General features: G+C 54.1%; 1 protein-coding gene across 1 annotated transcript in view; it reads right to left on the bottom strand.

The window, feature by feature from the left end:
* Positions 1–19238, bottom strand: part of CDH22 (cadherin 22) — a 66450-nt gene that overhangs the window by 28357 nt on the left and 18855 nt on the right. Inside the window, exons 3-6 of the mRNA XM_081832656.1 lie at positions 16293–16412; positions 8194–8361; positions 4482–4675; positions 1733–1986 (exon numbers count right to left, since the gene is read on the bottom strand). Of these exons, the coding sequence (XP_081688782.1) occupies positions 1733–1986; positions 4482–4675; positions 8194–8361; positions 16293–16412 (736 nt within the window). The remainder of the gene's footprint in view (positions 1–1732; positions 1987–4481; positions 4676–8193; positions 8362–16292; positions 16413–19238) is intronic.

Genomic DNA, 19238 nt, shown 5'->3' with positions numbered 1-19238 from the left:
GGAGCTCAGGAATCTCCTTCCCGTCTGTCCAACAGTGGCCCTTCCCCCCATCCCTGACCTCCTCTGGATCATTTCTGCTACAACCTTTCTTCCCGTCTCTTCCACCTGACCTTCTTCCAATTTGGGCCACAGTCAGGGACTTCTCAAACCCTTCCAGAAACATCAACAGAGCTGCAGCATCCCTGCCCCTCCACCCACCTGTCTCCCCCCACCCCATTAACCCCTCTCTCTCCCTGTGTCTGTTTCTCTTTCTTTCCCTTTCTGGCTTTCTCAGCAGATCCCCTCTGTTTCTACATGGTCAGGTAGGTCCCCTGCCTCTTTTAGTTCCTCTCATGGTCTTTCCACTGGCTCCCCCCTCTCTCCGACCTCCTCCTCTCACTGTGGGGCTCTCCCCAGGCCCCTGAGCCTCTCTCTCTTTTCTCAGTTTTTCTCTGCTTTTATGTTTCATTCACTCATCAGGGCAGTCAGCGAGTGTCCACCGAGTGCAGGGCATCAGGTAAAGTGGTGAGCACACAGAACACCCTGCTCTCATGGGGCTCATCTGGTAGTGGCAGAGACACACAACGGAGTTAGAAAACTAGGTAGCGTGTTCAATGGTGAAGGCTACTGAGGACAGGGTGACATGAGGAAAGGGGATGTGAAGTGTTGGGGCTGGGGGTTGGGGTGGGGATGAAATTTTAGAAAGAGTGGTCAGGGAAGGCATCACTGAGAGGGTGACTCTTGAGCAAAGGCCTAGAGGAAGCCAGTGGACCAATCGTGGGGATATTAAGGGGGTAACATTCTAGGCAGAGGAATCAGCAGTTGCAAAGGCCCTGAGGTGGAGTGAGCTTGGTGTATCTGTGGAGCAGTGAGGAGGCGAGTGTGGCTGAGCCCCCTGAACTAGGAAGGAGGACCTCGGGAGGAATGGTCTGAGAGGCTACAGTGAGGCCAGATCTCATGGGTCTGGGGGGCACTGTGAGAGCTTGGTCTTTTGTTCTGAGCCAGATGGGTGCCTTTGGGGGGCTCTGAGCAGAGGAGGGCCAAACTCTGATTTCCGTTTGGACAGGATCAGTCTGGCCCCAGGCCAGTTCTAGATTAAAGGGGGGGGGGGCAGAAGCAGGGAGACCAGTAGGGGGGAGGGGAGGAGTGCCGGAATCGGGGGATGCGGGTCGGGGTAAGAGAAAATGGTGGCCTGGACCAGGGGGTAGCAGGTGGGTAGCAGCGCAGGTGGAGAAGGTGGTGGGATTCCGGATTTGTTGATGGACTGGAGGGAGGTGGGAGACAGAGACAGGAGGCAGGGTGTCTCCAACATTTTTGATCTCAACAACTGGAAGGTTGGGGTCGTTTTTGGTGGAGGGACCTGGAGCTCAGTTCCAAACGTGGTGAGTTCTGGGTGCCTAGGGGAGCCAAGGGGAGCTGCTGAGACGGCAGGGTGGGCAAGAGAGTGGACTCGGGGGTCATAGGCATGTGGATGGACAGGCCGAGGGCACCGAGGGAGCCACCGCGGACAGACAGGACCGGGGCCGAGCCCTGTTCACTCTGCGGTGTCTGTCAAACCTGGGTCTCCCTCCTTGTCCTGAGTCCCCTGACTCTCTGTGACCACTCTCACATCTGTTTCCTTTGTCTCTGAGCGGCATCTCTGTGTCCATCCCCACCTTCCCCGCCCCCCGCCCCTCCCCCTCTGCCCGCGGTCTGTCCGCCGGGCGGTGGCGGGAGAGCAGGCAGCAGGCGTGGCCCCGGGCGGGGGTCTCACCGGACGGGCCGGTTGGCGGCGTCGGGGTCCCGCGCCGTCACCACGCCGACCAGGGAGCCCACCTGCGCGTCCTCCTGCACCTCCAGGAGGCCGGAGGGCGGCCGGAACTCGGGGGGCTCGTCCACGTCGGTCACGGCCACGCGCACGATCGCCTGGTCGCGGAACGTGCCCAGGTCAGCGAAGCGGGGGTCCACGAACTTGTTGAGGGCCTCCAGGACCACGGTGTGCACGGGCTGGGACTCGAAGTCCAGGCGCTGCGGGGAGGGAGCAGAGGGTGAGTGGGCCGGGTGGGCTCGGCGCCGAAAGAAGCCATCGGGGAGGTGGGCCCAGAGAGGGCCTAGCCAGCCCAGGGTCACGATGACTCTGCAGGGGCGCGGGGAGTAGTGGGCTGCACCAGGGAACTGGCTGTTGGGAGACCCCCGACCAACCCTCCCTGGTTGCAGGTGGACGAATCGAGACTGCGGGGGACAGTCTTGCCAAGGGACACAGCCCATCAGGGCTAAAGGACGCTGACATCTGACTTCCCAAACCCCCCCACCCCCACCCCAGGCACAGTATGTCCGACCATTTCATGCATTTATTAATTCACGGAGCACTTACTGTGTACCAGCGCATTACCCATCTAATTTTACGACATCCGTAAGAGGGCTGTATTGTGATTATCTCCTTTTACACGAGAGGAAATCGAGGCCCAAGGTCACTTAGCAGTTAGGTACTGGCAGAGGCAGGATTCAGACCCAGGCAGTGCTGCTCCCAAGTCCTGGCCCTTAACCCCCCGCCAGGAAAGCGCACTGGATCTGCTGCTGACTCGCTGTGTGTCTGTGGGCAATCTATTTAGCCTCTCTGAGCCTCAGTTGTGAGGGTCTCCTTAAGACATTTCCCAGGTCCCTAGCCGGCAGCAACTAATATGAGTTGAGCCTGATAAGCCAGGCTGCCTTAAAGCTTTCCTTGGAAATCTGGCTAAACCCATGCTGAGACTTGCTTCTCATCAGGGAGTGCTAATGGGTGACCTTCTGATGAATGAGCTCCATGGCCACGTGTTGGCTCCGGCCTTCTAAAGACAACGCATTATAGCAAAGGGAAATAGCAGTGGTGGGGTTTGGGCGCCTCCAACGTGTGGGGGGAGCTATCTGGGTGGCAAGGGACCTTCCTAAAGACCTGCCCTGTGCGTAGAGACCCCCTTTTCTCTCAGAATCTCCTGCCCCCACCTTCTCCAGCAGTAAACACGGCCACCTCCTTCCTCTGTCCTGTTGCCTGGGAAATCAGGATGCAGGGAGGCAGGCCGGAGCCGGGCCTGTGAGTGAGCGATGGGCTCTGGAGCCAGGTCATCAATCAGGCGTGGGCTCTGCGCCCCGAGACGCCTCAGGCGCCACTGCTGGGGCAGGTGGGAGGAGCCTGAGATGGGGGAGGGGGTTAGGGGCAGCCTGGGGGTAAGAGCAAATGCAGAGGCTGGACTTAGGGCCTGACTGCTGCTCTGTGATGCTGGACCCCATCTGTGAAATGGGCTCATCTTCCAGAGGACAAATGGAACTCTGAAGACTGAAAGCCATATAATGCTTAAAAGGGTGGATTCTGGAGCCAGACTGCCTGGGCTCATAGCCCTAGTCTGCTCTGCAAGATGCATGACCTTGGATGCGAATTGTTGAATTGCCACGGCCTCAGTTTCTCTTCTATAAAATGGGCAATAATAGTACCTCAGAGGGTTGTCGTAGGGATTGATTAATACATGAAGAGCTGTTGAAGGGTGCCTGGCACATAGTGTACATTTATTATAAGTAATAGCTACTCTATTTTAATCTTCTGGGCAGTAGCTGAAAAAACTGGGAGTCTTCTCTCTTTTCAAACCCTCCAGGCCACATAGAGAGCTGGTCATATGTGCTTATTGAGTGAATGAAGGGCTGTAGGGTGCAAATGTTTCTGCGTGTCCCAGAAGGCAAGGCCCAGGCTGATGGGAGCAGATTTAGGAGACAGATTCTGGCCGAATGGAAGGAGAAATAGCTGGACAATGGCAGGAAGTGAGCTTCCCAACCTGGAGGCGTACAAAGGCCTACCATCATTCGCAGGCCAGTGCAGGGGATTGACCTCTTGTGGGAGAGCAGGGCTGGGGCGATGGTCTCAAAGGCCTGAGTGGCCCTGAGTTGCCACGCCCACGACCAAGTTCTAGAAGATGGATTTGTGCTTTTCATTTGACCTCCATCCCCTTCCCCTAGGGACCCCTGAATTTATTCTTTTAGCTTCTAGTTCCTGGGCTAGTCAGTAGGGGAGGAGGGCTGTTAGACTCAAGAAGGAAAGAGCTTGGAGTCACCAGACCTGGGTTCAAATCCTGACTCTGCCCCTTACAGGTGTGATCTTGGGCGAGCCCTTTTCTTTTTCTATGCCTCTGTTTTCTCACTTGTAAAAATGGGCTTAACAATGGATGTCTCTTCAGAGGGAAGCATGAGGACTAAAAGAAATGATGAGCGTGAAGGGCATGGACTCGAAGGAGCACAGCACAGTGATTCTGAGCGTGGATCCAAATCTGGTTTGAATCCGGGCTCTTACAACTAGCTGTGCAGCTTATCTTCTTTGTGCCTCATTTTCTCATTTGTAAAATGGGACTGATACCATCGCTGTTTCCTCCAGGTGGGTCCTGGGTCCCCAGAGAGACCCAATCCCTGGAGTGGAGTGGGGTGGGGCCACATGGCTGCTCTGAGGCCTCCCCCCCCATCCCGCCACCCTGGGTCTGCCACCCCCCCACCCCAAGCAGCACCTTCTGCACTACAATGATGGCCTCCTGAGTGTCGCTGTCCGTGGTGACCTTGAACACATGGCCGCCGCTGCCGCTCTCCTCCTTGAGGTGGTAAGTCATATCTGTGTTCTCGCCCACGTCTGAGTCCTCAGCCTTCACCCGTCCCACAGCCGTGCCGATGGGGGCCGACTCCTGAATGCTGAACTGGTACATTTCTGTAGGCGATACAGCTGTGAACAGAGATGGGGGGCAGCCCCTACCCCAACTCCCACCAGCTTCAGGGGAGAGGAGAAGGGGGCCCAGATGGGCTCCCGGGAGGGCAGTGTCTGCAAGGGGCTCCTAAGCGGGCAGTGCAAAGAGGAGGGTCCTAATTCTGACCCTGGGTTGATTTGCTGACTGATAGGAAAAGTGCCTGCAGTGTTTGGGGCTTCAGTTTCTCCGTCTGCCCATGAGGGGTGCAGAGGATCCCAGTGATCAAGGCTCAGGCTCTGGAGTCAGTCCTGGCTGTGTAATCCTGATTCTTGGTTTCCTCATCTGTAGAATGGAAAAAGTGCCTTCCTAACGGCACTGTCACAGTCCCCGTTAACTTAGATGAGGAGGCATGGAAAGCGCTTAGTACAGTGCCTAGCTCATGGTAGCTACTCAATCAATGGAACAAATTATGGTAAAAGAGCGGGGCTTCATGCCGATTTCCTGTTGCTGTTGATGTTAATGACATTTATTCCTTCATTCCCACGTATTTATTAAGCACCTATGATGTCCCAGATGCAGTTCGGGGACTGGGGTTATAGCAATAAGCAGAAAAGACCCAAATCCCAGTTCTCACAGTGCTTTCCTCTTAACAGGCAGAGAAAGATGCAAACAATCACATCAGTAAAACATGTGGTGTATCAAATGGTGATAAGTGCTTTGGAGAAAAAGTAAGGGAAGGGGCACAGGGAATGCCGATGAGGGTGTGTGTGGAGTTTTAAATAGGGTAATCAAGAAAGGCCTCACTAGGAAGATGACATTTCTGCAAAAGTCTGGGGGAGGTGAGGGAGTAAGCCAAGCAGATTTGTGGGAAAGAGCATTCCAGACAGAGGGAACAGCAGGTGCAAAGGCCCTGACGTGGGTGCAATGCCCAGTATGTTTGAAGAATGGCAAGATGGCCTTTGTGGCTAGAGGGGAGAAGCAGAGCAGAAACGTGAAGGAATGAGGTCAGATGGGACACAAACGGTACACTGCTCTCCTCCCAGAGTTGAGGTCAAGATGAGGGTGATTTGCAGGTGAGGAGCCAGTGCAGGTGAAGTAGGGCCTGTGGAGCTGAGAATGTGCCTCTTGGAGTCCCCAAGGTCTGGATACTCCTTGTGTGGAGCGGTGGCCTCTGAATCATTCTCACATGGCAGCCAGAGGGGCTGTTTCTAAAACATGCTGGCTGTGCCACTCCCCCGCTGGAATCCCTTCCATAGCTCCCGGCTGCCCTGTGATGGAGCCCTACAGCCCTTTGGCCTGCCCTACAGGATGCTCACTGCCTGGCCCCTGCCGACTTCTGCAGCCTCAGCCTCCCTCTCTCTGACCCCAGCTTCAGCCTGCCTGAGGTTCTTATAATTCCTCATCTCTAGGCATCCCCTCTCTTTATTCTCCTTTCTGCTGTGCCCTCCCCAATTCCTACAGTCTCACAGAATGTTCCCTCCTCCAGAGAGCCTTTTCAGACTGACCTCCAGGCTCTTCTGGTCTTGTGCCCCAGGGCCACCAAGATTATCCCATTATAAGGTTTCCTGCCTTTCCCTATCAGTTTCTGCTTCTTCTCTCCCTGCTCTCTCCTCTCTCCGCTGTCCAGAGTGTGAGCTCCTGGAAGGCAGGAACCACATCTCTTATCCATCAGGCATTCTCCGAGCCTGGCAGAACACCAGACTGTCGCATAAATGAAATGTGTGAGTGACTAGGGAGTGAATGAATGAAAAGGAGCATGGTTCTACACTCGCTGGGTTAACACAAATTAGAGTCTGACAACAGCAAGTGGTGGGGAGGATGGGCTACAATGGACACATGCATTTTTTTCATGGGGGGAACAGTTTGGCTTTGTTTAGTAAAGCTGAAGATAAGTATATCCCATGAGCCAGCTATTCTGTTCCAGTGTGTATATACACCAGAGAAATGCGTGCAAACTGGCACTTGGAGATGTTCCACAAGGTGCAACAATGTTCAGAGCAGTATCCTTCATCATAGCCTCAAACTGGAAACAAACCAAACGTCCATCAACATAGAATAGATAAATGATGGGACACTGTGCAGCAACGAAAATGAATACATGTGATTTCATAAACATAATTTTAAGAGAGGAAAAAAAGCAAGATGCAAAGAGGTTATATGATATGATTCTGCTCATCTAAGGTTAAAAAACCAGGTGAAATTAAGCTATAGTGTTGGGTGATGTGTATGTAGGTAAACTGACTCTAAAGCAAGGAGGTAGCGATCACAATAGCGGATCATGGTTAACTCTGGAAGTGGGGGTGTGGGGGGCCGCTAGGTTCAGGAAAGGCACCTGGAGGCTTCTGGGGTCCAGGAGTGTGGTCTCTAGGACGATTTGCTTTATAATTAGTTGCCAAACTGGACATTTCTATTTTACACCTTTCCGTTTGTGTGCATATTTCACAATAAAGGAATGTTAAAAATAAAGAAGGAATGAATCAATGAATAAATAAACAAGAGTCTTCCTGGGGCCTGGGGTCCCTCTTCTCTGCTCTGCCCCACTGCTTCCGGCTCAGAACTAGCACAGAGCTTCGCACAACTGGGCAGAAGCCCGGGTGGCCCCCACCGCTCCACACGGTGCCTCAAAGCTCCACCATCCACATCGGGGGGCGGGGGGGCCCCCGGCTACTGCGCCCGGCTCCCTGGAGACACGAAGCCAGCTGGCAGCTCTGCCCACCCCGCTTGGAGTCCAGGCTGAGGTGCTAGGCCCCGATGATGGTGCGGTCTCAGCTAAGGGATTGGATTCCCTTATCTCGCGGGGGTCAGTCCCCTGTGGCGGGCCTAATGTGAGAGCAGCAGACCTCAAGTAATGACACCCCGATAGGGATCAGCCCGGCTCCCTGCAGCATTTAGTCTCTGCCAGCTTCGGCGGCTTCCCCGGCCCGGCTCTGGGCCCAAGGCTGGACAAGGGGCTGGCTGAGGGGGAGGTGGGGGACTTGGCCAGAGAACACCCCCACCCCCCGTCCCCTGTTGTGCCTGGAGAGGCAGAGAGTGGAAAGACCTAATTCAGAAGCGCAGCACCCTGCCCTCCAGGCTCATCGTGGGGACAGACCTGTCACTCCAGCCCCCCTCCCCGGCCCTTCCCTTTGCAAGCTTGGGTCAGTGGCAGATCACATGGATAAGCAGGAATGAGGTGTGTGCGGGGGCCAGTGAGGGGCTGGAGTAGGTGGAAAGATGGGGGCTCCTCCGCGGCAGGAAGCAAGGTGAGGGGTAGGAAGGTAACCGTATTACTTGGCCTGTGGGCTATCAGACAACTTTGAGGACTTCCTCTGCAAGAAGCATGATTGGAGGGGCACTGGGGGGAAATGGATGCCTTGGATGGATAGACAGATTCAAGCTTCTCTTTTGGTGGAAGCCTAAAGGGAAGCATGAGCTCGGTGGGCGGAAGGATGAACGGACACCCACAATACCTGCCATGGAAGCCTGATGGGAGGGGTGCTGGGGGTCTACCAGGTGGATGCAGATGCATGTGGCCATCACCCTCTAGGAAGGCCTCACTTACTCTGCGGGAAACGGGGTGGGTTGTCATTGACATCGGTGACCACGATGGTGACGGTAGTGGAGCCGGAGAGGCCACCCAGCTGGCCCGCCATGTCTGTGGCCTGGATCACCACCTCGTAGCGCTCCTGGCTTTCGCGGTCAAGGTCGGGCACGGCTGTCCGGATCACGCCTGCGGGTGAGTGAGAGTGAGGCCAGGGATGCCCCCCCCGAAGCTGCGAGCTGATACAGAGACCCCTCCACAGGCAGAGGCGTGGCTCAGGCAAGTTCAGGAGGGGAACACGGAAGACACGGGTGTGGGGACAGTGGGGGTGCAGGCTCAGCAGCCACCACGCATGCTCACGCACACTCACCCACGTGTTCACGGATAACGCACACTCACACCTGCTCAGATCCGCTCTTTCATCCCTCTGTCAGTGGCCCTCAGCAGAGTCGGGCACGGAACAGCAGCTTACTGAGTGCTAACATGGTGAACTGGACTCACACCCACACTCACACACATTCACTTTGGAGTCACACTCATCTGTATACATACACTAAGTATGTCTCACATCTCACACGCTTATGTGGTACATACATAAGAACACACATGAGCTCACACCCACACCCACACCCACATGTGTGCACACTCACAGTTACGAACGCACACTCTTATTTTCACACGCCCCTCTCCATGATGGAGTCGGCCCCCAGCCCCTGAAGTCCCCGTGCCCTGGCCCAGCCCTAGATTCTCTGTCCAGGCACTGGCTAATCACTGATCAGACAGCCCTTCAAGCTGTTGATGCAAGAGCGGCAGGGGCCGCAGGAACGGCGGTGACCACAGATTAATTCTGCCGAGCAGAAGACCGAGCTTCTTGTCTCCCTGCCAGTGGGAGACCAAGGTGGAGGGGAGAGTCGATGAGGCGTTCACAGCCTCCCCCGCCACTCGCTCCAACCTGCCGAGTACCAGGTGGTGACAGGTGGTGCCCGGGCCTGCACGCCAGGTGGAGTCATGCACCAGCAGCCCCATGATGTGCCCTATAAAACCCAATCTCCGACTCCTGATGTCCCCAAACAGCCCCCAGACTCCAATAAAGGCGCTAGAACGAGGGGAGAGGCTGCAGTGTGTGCGTGTATGTGTGTATTTGTATGTGTAGCTGGGGGAGCCGGAGGTAGGGCATCTAGGAAGTGGCCCTGCTTTTGTGGGATCACATGGAGATATGGAAAATGTGTAGTCTATCTAATCAAGAGTCGTACAGACCCTCCATCGGTGGCCTCCGAGACCCCTCCCTGGGCTCCCTGCTGATCCCTCCTTTACGGACAGTGAGTCTTGGAAGCACATGAACTTGGGATAAATCCCAGATCTGCCATTTTTTTGACCAGTGATCTTGAGCAAATCCCTTCCTCTGAACCTCAGTTTCCTCATCTGGACAATGGGACAATTGCATACAGAGCAGGAATTATCAACCTTGGCACTATTGATGTTTGGGGCGGGATAACACTACCCACCAGCTGCCAGTAGCAGCGTGCTCCCCACCGACGCCAGTTCTGGTCAGCACTGGCCCTCCTTGACCTGCCCCAACACTGGGACTGTGAGCGGGGCGCCCTTCTGGCGATGAGGCTAGGGCCTAGGCCTCCACTGGTCTGTCAGCTGAGGCTTTGCAGCCCTGGAGAGGGAACAGAGAGCAAGGGAGACCTAAAGGGCTGGGACAGAGAGGAGGAGAGAGGTAAGTGGTCAAGCCAGAGGGAAATGCGCACTCGGGAGGGACAGTGAGACAGAGGAACAGAGCGCTGGAGACCTGGAGACAGATGAACAGGGAAAGAACAGAGGGGAGAAAGGAAGGCAGAGAATAATAGAGACTGAGTGAACAGCCCTTCTCGAAGACAGCAGGGAGGCCCAGGGCAGACAGACAGACTGATGGTGGAGTGGCCAACCAGGCCAGAGACAAAGGCTCCCTGAGTGAACCAGTCGGAAGGGCAGGGAGGGGAGCCGACCAGCGGAGCCCTTACCGCGTGCTAAGCCGTGTGCACGTGCTTTGCATCCAGGACCTCGCGGAATGCAGAGGCAGTGCTGGGATTTGGGGCCACGGTGCATCTGTGAGCTTGTGCACCAAAAACTCATGCGTGGGGCTTGGAGCAGGGCTCTGGCTGAGGTCCACCCCTGCGGGTGAGGAGCCCTGCTCATGTGACTGCCTCCTTGCTGTCCTTGCCACTTCTAGCTCCAGAGGAAGTAGGGATACTAACCTCTTTTCACTTGGCAACTGGTCATGAAGTCTTCTAGACGATCAGGTGCCATCTCTGGGAGACCAGGAGGTGGGTACCCAGAGGCCATGCTGCCTCTGGACCCGGCCCTGGGCTCACACCCAGTGACAGGCTGGGATGCCCGCTCCCAATAAAGCACACCTGCTGATAGGCACACTCTTGGGTCACCCCCTCGGACACCGACTCTGGCCTTAGCCCCGCAACTTGCTTTGGCCAATGGGACATCAGCAAGTGGGACAAAAAGCAGAGGCTTGATAAGCCCTTGTGTGCTGGGGCCTGTCCTCTTGGAGCTCCGAGACCACCTTGCTTAGAAAAAGCCCCAGATGGAAGGCCACATGGAGGTAGGGGCCCAGGCACACCAGTGTCCTAGCCGATCTGCCAGTGGACTGTCGCCACACGAGTGACCCCGGTGAAAAGGACTGCGCAGCCAGCCCACAGGATTATGTCAATAAAAAACTGCTGCTGTTTTAAGTCACCGTGTTTGGGGGCAGTTTGTCACAAAGCAGTAGATATCTGATGGAGAGATCATGTATTCCGGCCTGTTCCTCTCCTGGGCTCGCTCGTGCAGTCACATTTCACTAGAGGCTCAGCTGGCCAGAAGGCCCAGCGAGGCCTGGGGCATAGGTCTGGCAGGGGGTAGGGGGTTCCTGGCTGTCAGCTAGAGCATCTCCGGGCTTCAGCAGTCTGGGCTCATTTCCTTAGATGGGGGTCTTGGGAGAGAAGAGTGAAGGCGGCAAGGCCTCTTAAGGCCTAATCTGGGACTTGGCAGAACATCATTTCTGCTCCCAGATTCAAGATTCCACCTCTCTCTCTCTTTCTAAGTAGGCTCCATGCCCAGCATTAGGCTTGAACCCATGACCTTGAGAGCAAGAGTCCCATGCCTTATCATCTCAGCCAGCCAGGCAACTCTCAAGACTTCACCTCTTGATAGGAGCAGTGACAAAGTCACTTTACCTAGAGGGGTGGGAGGAATTGATGGCATATTCTGTTACCTGCTATGTTCTGCTCCCCACTCCACTTCCTGACGCTGGGAGGAGCACCCTGGGGGCTGGTGCCTTTCTCCCGGCTCTGGGGTAAAATTCCCCAAATCGGCCCATGCAGTGGTCCTTGAAACCTTCTGGCTCTGCAAATCACTTCATTCGCTCATTTATTAGATGCTTACTGAGGACATACTATGTGTAGGGGTCACAGAGGCAGATACGAGGCCGTGCAGAAAGGAGGGACTTTGGGGTCAGACTGACTGGTTCAAGTCTTCTTTCCACCATTTATTTACATGCTGTCTGACCTTGGACAAGTTTTTTGAGTACCTCTGAGCCTCAGTTTCCTATTCTATAAAATGGGGCTACCCAGTTGGAAGGCTTTTAAGAGAATTAAATGAGACAAAGTCTCCAGCGGCAGGTCGCACATTCTGGGGATGCCATGATGATCCCTTCCTCCCCAAGTCCTGGATTGGGTACCCGATCAATATGTTCCATGAGGGCAGAGATTCCTACCGGCCTTGTTCATCATCTTACTTATAGGGTCTGGCACATTGGGGGTGTTCAATAAACACTTAGACTGTCTGACCTACTGCCACAGACCCTCTGTCTCCCCGTCTCATAGGCTGGGTGTCATTGTTTCTGGCTTCTCTGTTAGAACAAAAGCCCTGGGGGGCAGAAACCAGATCTAGTTTATCATCCTGACCCCAGGATCTGGCACTTAGAAGGTGCTCAGCAAAGGTTTGTTTCATTCATCCCAGGAAAACAGACATCTCTGGCCCTGTTGAGAATTTTCAGCAGATAACTTGGAGTCTCTGAGAGCGTCTTTCTAGTCCTGTGCGGGTGGTGGTGGGCGGGTGCTGAAAATTAGAACCTGGCCACAGCTCCCTGCAGCCTTGTCCTCACCCATCACCTCCAGTTCCAGGTGTTGTCCTCGCCACCCCCACCGTCCCCTCCAAATTCTGCAGAAGGGGCCCTGGAGCCCAAGCAATGCCTCATTAGCCCGCAAATGCCATCCCTGTTGCCCCTGTGGGGGGCTTGCTGGCAGGCCTGGCCTTTAAAACACACAAGTTAATTCGTCCTCTGGCACTCGGTCCCATGGAGCCCCGCCCCCTCCTCTCCCTCACACCTTCCTCTCAGGGCCCGTTCCGGCTCTGCTCCCTGCTATCTGCACAGCGAGAACAGACTGTACCTCACAGCAGCTGCTAAATATAGACCCGCATCAGCGGAATATTCCTGGCTGGGGAAATGGAGCTGGGGCTGGGAATGGCACCAGGGCGGCTCCTGCAGTGGGGCTGAAGGCAAGGGGAGGAAAAACCTGGTCCTTCCTGGGAGATGTCAGCAAAGAGCCTCTCAGACTGAGAAAGTGGAGGACCCTAGAACAAGGACCTCATTTGCGCTGCTTCACCTGCCTTGCCTGGTGCCACGCGCTGGCCTCTTGGGAAGCGTTCCTGCCCTCCCGGGCTCTCCATGGCCTCCCGCTTGCCGCTCTCTTCCCGACTCCCTGCAGTGGGGGATGCTCTTTCTGAGAATCTGGCCGTCCTCCTCACTCTCTTGGAGTTTGGCTCACCCCTGCCATTTCCCAGACTCAGTCCTGGCCCCTCCCTTATTTTGGTCGCTTCCTCCCTTTCTGGAGGGAGATCAACTCAAAGGGCCCCCTCCTCCAGCTGAACGAATGAAGGCTTCAGTAGCAATAACAGCCCCTTGGCTTGCCAGGAGGTACCAGGGATTATGCCGAGCACTTCATACCTTCGCTGTTCCCTTGGCCTGCACACTCCTTCCTAGATACCGAGGGGCTCATACCCTCCCTTCATTCACGTCTCTGCCCAAGGTCACTTCCCCAGAAAGGCCCATCCTGATTTCTTCATCGAAGTCTATCCCCTTACCCTGCTTTCTGTGTCTTCCTAGCACTCGTTGCTACTTGACGTTATGCTATGCATGGATAGGCTTATTTTCTGTATTCCCTACTTGAATTAAAGCTCCATGAGGGTAGGGTCTTGGATTTGCCTCCTGCCATATGCTTAGAGCCTAGAACACAGCCGGGCACATAGCAGGCACTCGCTAAAGAGTTGTTGAATGAAGGAAGGAACTCTCCCGTTGGATCCTCACAAGAGTCACGTGAGATGGGAATTATTATCCTTCTTGTGCACATGGGAAACCAAAGCTTAGAGAGCCCCAGCTACTTAGAGAGCTCTGGGCCTGTATTTCAGATGGCCTGCTAGATGTTCTAGATGTTTCTTTCCTCTTCCTCTCTCCTCTTAAACCCACCGTGGTTAAAATGGAATGAATTAGCTCTGCACCTGATCGCAAGGCATATTCACTAATTTTTCTGCTCCTAGTTTTCTTAATCGACATTCCTCCCTCTGTTTCCGTAGATGGTGCCCCTTCCCATCCCAGGGCCCAAAGCTGGGAACCCCCAGATTCTTCCCTCAATCTAGTTCTCTACATTCACCCAGGTCCCCAAGGTTTGCCCTTGGCAGGATCTCACTGTCATCCCTCATTCTCCCTTCTCAGCATCTCAACTAACCCTTGCCACCAATCCTGTGTCATCTCTGGCTCCCTAGCTAGATGGAACAGGTTCAGGAGTCTGGGTGGGGGCTGGGGAAAGGTGCAGGCCTTGGTGTTTGTCCTTTGGGGCTCTGTGATGGGGACCCCAGGCTACTGAGTCTCCCTGAATTCAATGCCTGCCTCTGAGCCATGCTATAGAGAGCAGCCCGAGGGATCTTGTTAAGATGAAAACCTGAGCATGTCACTTCCCTGCCTAAAAGTCATCAATGAACCCCGAGTGTTGGTGAGGAGGGGGGGAAGCAGGCACCTTCTTGGGTGGCTCTTGGGAGTGTAATCTGGTACATTTTGGCATTATCTATCCAGATTCCAAATGCATGTGCTCTTTGACCCAGCTTTTCTACTTCCCAAAAATTATCCTGCAGATATACTCACACAAGCACAAAATGATATATGTATGAGGTTATTCACTGTAGCATTGTTCGTTGTAGCAAAAGATTGGAAACAGCGTAAGTGTCCATCAATAGGGGACTGGTGAAATAAATTCTAGTGTATCCACAACAGCTGTTAAATAAAAGAATGAGGAAGCTCTTTATGTACTGATATAGAATAATCTTCAAGATGTATTGTTAAGTGAAAAAGGCAAGCAGTGTATATAGTGTGTGTTTATAGCTACCATTTGTGTAAAAAAATAAAACAAATACATGTACCTATTTTCTTGTACATGCATAGAATAGCTCTGGAAAGATACCCAAGAAAATTACATTGGTTGCCTTGGGGACCCAGACTGGGTAACTGGGGGACTGGAAGGGGTAAAGAATTTCCACTAAATATTTGTTTGGATAAATGTTGAACCTTGAAATGTGTTATTTATTTTAAAAAACTTAATATTTTTCAAGTAAATGAGTGAGTCTAAGATCTCATAGGAGATATACACCAAGTGGCTACCTTTGGGGCTGCAATTAGGGGATGAGAGTGGGAAGCATCTATCTATCTATCTTTCTTTCTTTTTCCTTCTTCCTTCCTTCCTTTCTTTAACATTTCTTCAATGTTTGAATGTTTCCTAAAATGTGTTACTTTTGCAAGGAGAAAAAAATGACAAAGATATTATGTGTAAGATAATACAATTACAACTGAGCTCATAACCTGGAATCCTCAATCCCCCACCCCAACAAATCAAACACAAAAACAAAACCCCAAAACCCAGATCCATCACACACACACACACACACACACACACACCATTACCCTTAGAATAACCCTTAGAATTACCCTTTACCCCCCATTACCCTTAGAATAAAATCCAAGGTCTTAAACCTCGCTACTACTGTGCCCAGTTGGGCCCCTGCCAACCAGCCTGAATCCCCAGCCTGCCTGCTTCCCCAGTCCTGAGTTGCTTACAATTCCCCTCATGCCTCAGGCTGTTCTTTCCCTCCTGGTTTCACCTGCACCATGCCCTCTGCCTGGAATGCCCGTCTCTGAATCCTAGTCTGGCCAACACCTTCTTAACCTTTGGAGATCAACTTCTTCCACCTCCCAGAACCTTGCATCCTGATTGCCCATGCATATGCCTGTCGCCCTGGCCCCCACCCGGGCTGTGAGCCCCATGATGGCATCTGATAAACATTCTGTGGTGTGAGGTCTCCCTGGAGCCCTCACTCCTGCCCTGCCCCTCCCATCACAGGGACGGGGAGAACACCGCCCTTGGCAGCAGCAGCCACGCCCAGCTGTGTGACCTCAGTGAGGCACTTCACTCCTCCGAGCCTCAGTCTCCTGCTCTGCCCTCCCTGCCACTCTGGCAGGGCCCCTCAGAGACATAATCAGGTTCTAACCTCAGAGAAAATGAATTGGGGACTGTGTCTGGTGGCGTTGGGGGAGGGAAAAGAAGTCAAGAAGCCATTCTTCCCTATTGGTCTCCGTCCCTGTCTTTCCATCAGATCCTTAACAACTGCCCCTTGAACAGAGCTTTCACAACTGCTGCAAAGGTGCCCTTCACCAACTGACCCCTAAGGGCTGCAGACACGCTTGCTTCAGTTAAGCTCCAAGGACAAGAGGGCCGCTTAGTTGGGACCTCCAAAGTCCCTTCAGGGCGCCCATGGTGGAGGCATCCTGCCTTTTTTTTCCCTGCCAGTATTGCAGGGACTCCCACCCCTGCGCCATCCTTTTCTGTTCCTCAGCCCTTCCCTCTTTTTGCCTGGCCGCCCCTTCCTCTCTGCAACCCTGGAACAAGCTAGACACCTCCTGGTCCTGTCCTACCCTCAGCGCTGTCCTGTTAGAAGGCTGCTAGCGGACCTCCCCCCACCCTCTGGCCCCACCTCTCCGTCCCCCCACCTCGGTCCTGCCCTGGCCCCGCCCCCTCCGGCCTGGCCCCGGCCCTCACCGGTCTTGGGGTCCACGGTGAAGTGATGCTCGCCATCCAGCACGCTGTACACCAGCCGAGCGCTGCTGCCGTACGTGGGGTCATCCGCATCCGAGGCCATCACCTGCATCACCGACGTGCCTGGGCCCGGGGGACCAAGCAAGACGGGGGTCACCTGGGACCGCCTCGCTTGTCCTCCCCACCCCAGGGAAGCTGGGGGAGGAGATCCAAGCTAGAGGTCATGGAAGCTAGTCCCCTCACAGTCCCCATCCCCACACTGACTCCCAACCCGCTTCCTGATCTGGGGCCTTCCCGTGACGCAAGCGTGACCATGGAGTCAGATCTGGGTTCAAATCTCCCTTTGGTGGCTCCCAGCTGTAGGACTCTGGCCAGGGAAGGCAGCCTCTCTGAATCTGTTTCCTCTTCAGCAAATGGGGGATAATCCTAGTTCTTGGTTCTTGAGGTTGAGGGAATGCACTTTAAATTCTCAGTGCAGATGGGGCTCAGTCTCAGCGGGTGGTGGCAATGGTCATCTTCACCAGTTAAGTCATCATGGTCAGAGTTAGAGCCAGGACTGGAAACCAGGCACCAGACTCCCAAAGCAGGGGTCTTTGTGCCCACCCCAGCCTCTCCTGATTTCTCAAGGGAATTCTGCTTCTCTTCCCTCCCTCCTTCACCACCCCCCACAAATGGGAGTTGGGCAGTCCAGAAGGATAACCAAGTTCACTGGGGCTCAGAGACCAGTGTCTTTTGGATCTGGGGCAGGAGGATGGCAAGACCCAGCTTTCCCTTTGGGAAATAGTTGGCTGTGGGTCCTGGTGCCCTCCTCACCCCTCCCCCTGGGTGCCCAGACAGTCCCCGCCCCAGGCACACGCACACACATGCACATACACACACATACACACTTCTCCACATGCTCTGCACGTAGGCTGCTGGGGAGAGTATAAATTGGATAAAAGTCCATCAAACAGCGGCAATTAAGTTATTGATTTTCGACGCTGCCTCATTAAACTGGGAGCTTCTCTTGGCCTGTCCCAGAGATGGCTCTAATTTGACATCATGTTCAATTTGACGAAATCAGGCTTGGGACATGAGGCTGGACAGGATGGGGGTGAGGGCAGGGTGGGGGAGGTGTTGGACGGAGAAGCGGGCAAAGCCTTCTGGTCCATCTGAACCTTTCCAGAAAGGAGGGGGTGAGGTAGAAGACCTAAGAGGGAGTCTTGGGGGCTCAGGATATGACCCAAGGGGATGAGACTCATCCATCACTTTAAGGTGATGCCTTCTTTTGAGTGCCCTGCTGGTGAGGGGAAGGGGCCCAGACCTGCTGAGGTTCTGAGTGGGGCGCTCTTGGGGCTGGGTTGGACTCTGGGCCAGGAGGGCGGCATGCTGGGAGGTAAGGCCCATTCACGGCTTGGCTAATGAGTGGGCTCTGGAAGAGCTACTGCAGCAATTCTGCTAAGCCCAGCCTGCCGCCCGCCTCTCCCGCCTCCAGCCTGGGGCCCTCGATCATTCCAGACAGACACATGTATTTATTTTTTACTCTTTTGCATTTCTCATTTCCCTCTCCATGTCCCCCCTCCCAGTCTAAGCCTCCTAAACCGGCCCTGCGATGCGCCTCTCTTTGGCAGCTCCTGTTCCATGTCAACCATATCAGGGTTGCCCAGAGAAGCTAGGGAAGGGATTTGAGCAAGCCCCCTCCCTCTTGATGCTAGGTGCCCAGGGTCTCCTACTCATAACCCCAGGACATAACCCCAGGTGCCTCCTGTTATACAGATAAAGGAGAAAGGAATAAATGCCTAATGGCACCCACTGCATGTCCAGCTTCACCAAGCACTTAAATTCATAATCTCTAATCCTCATAGTGTTTCCGAGAGGCAGAGTGAGCCCCTCTAAGTTACAGGCGAGGAAACAGGTAGAAAGACTTGACCAAGAGCACCGAGAGAGGAAGTGGTGGAATTTGAACCCAGGACTCTCTGAGGTCAAAGCCCTCCTGGGTGACAGAGTCAGCACAGGCAGAGTGGCTCTGGGGATGGTAGCCCAGTGTACTGAATCACAATCAGTGATGACTCTGCCACTTACTAGCAGTTTGACCTTGAACATGTCACAAACCCCCTTGTGCCTCAATTTTTCTCATTTGTGAAATGAAGATGATAGTACTACCAAACTCCTGGGATTGTTTTGAGAATTCAAATAGACTTCCATGTTCAGCACCGCGGACAGTGCCTGGCCCATGCTAAGAACTCAATAAATGCAGGTTGTTGTCTCGGGAGGCATGGCATGCCAGTATACGATAGCACAATCATGCCTCCCTCACAGACATACTGAAAAGGGAGAAGATACATAAAGCATCAGGCTCATGGTGGGTGCTCAATAAATAGTGGCTGTTGTAACTGTTATGAGAGAGGGTCTCCCTGTCACTCCCCTCTGCTTGTTCCCCCCATCCCTTGGGCAAGGCACAATATTGGGCTGAGTGACTCCCCAGGGTAATGGCTGATCTCTCTCTCTCTCTCTCTCCCTCTCCCTGGCTGCATCCCAGGGACTCCTGCGGGGATGATGGAATCATTTCCCCAAACCCAGATTCTTTATTGCAGCCATTACAGTTAATGCCTACACGTGGGGATGGTGAAGGGTCAGTGATTCACCACTGGCTCCCCAGACTCCAGACCCCCTCCTACATTCTTCACAAGTCAGCAGCTCCCCAGAATGGGCAGAGAAAAGGGTGCTGGGCTTGTGGCTGCTACAGGACCTCAGGATCATCCCCCCTCCATTCAGCAGTTCATATTTTTATAATGACCATCACATCCACTCCCTCCTTTAGTCCTCAGGCCAATTCTATTATATAGATGCAGTGGTATGCTGGTAAACGTTTAACCATCGGCTCTGAGGGCTAGAGGGGTGGGGAGAAATGCCCTGTCTTGTAGTGTTTGTTGATTTCCATGGTGTAGAGACTCTCACCATGGCCAACTT

This window comes from Leptonychotes weddellii, chromosome 10, assembly GCF_054177405.1.
Source record: "Leptonychotes weddellii isolate Sample4059 chromosome 10, ASM5417740v2, whole genome shotgun sequence".
Lineage (NCBI taxonomy): Eukaryota > Metazoa > Chordata > Mammalia > Carnivora > Phocidae > Leptonychotes > Leptonychotes weddellii.
Note: the sequence above shows the minus strand (reverse complement) of the source record. Positions and strands in the feature narration are given on the sequence as shown.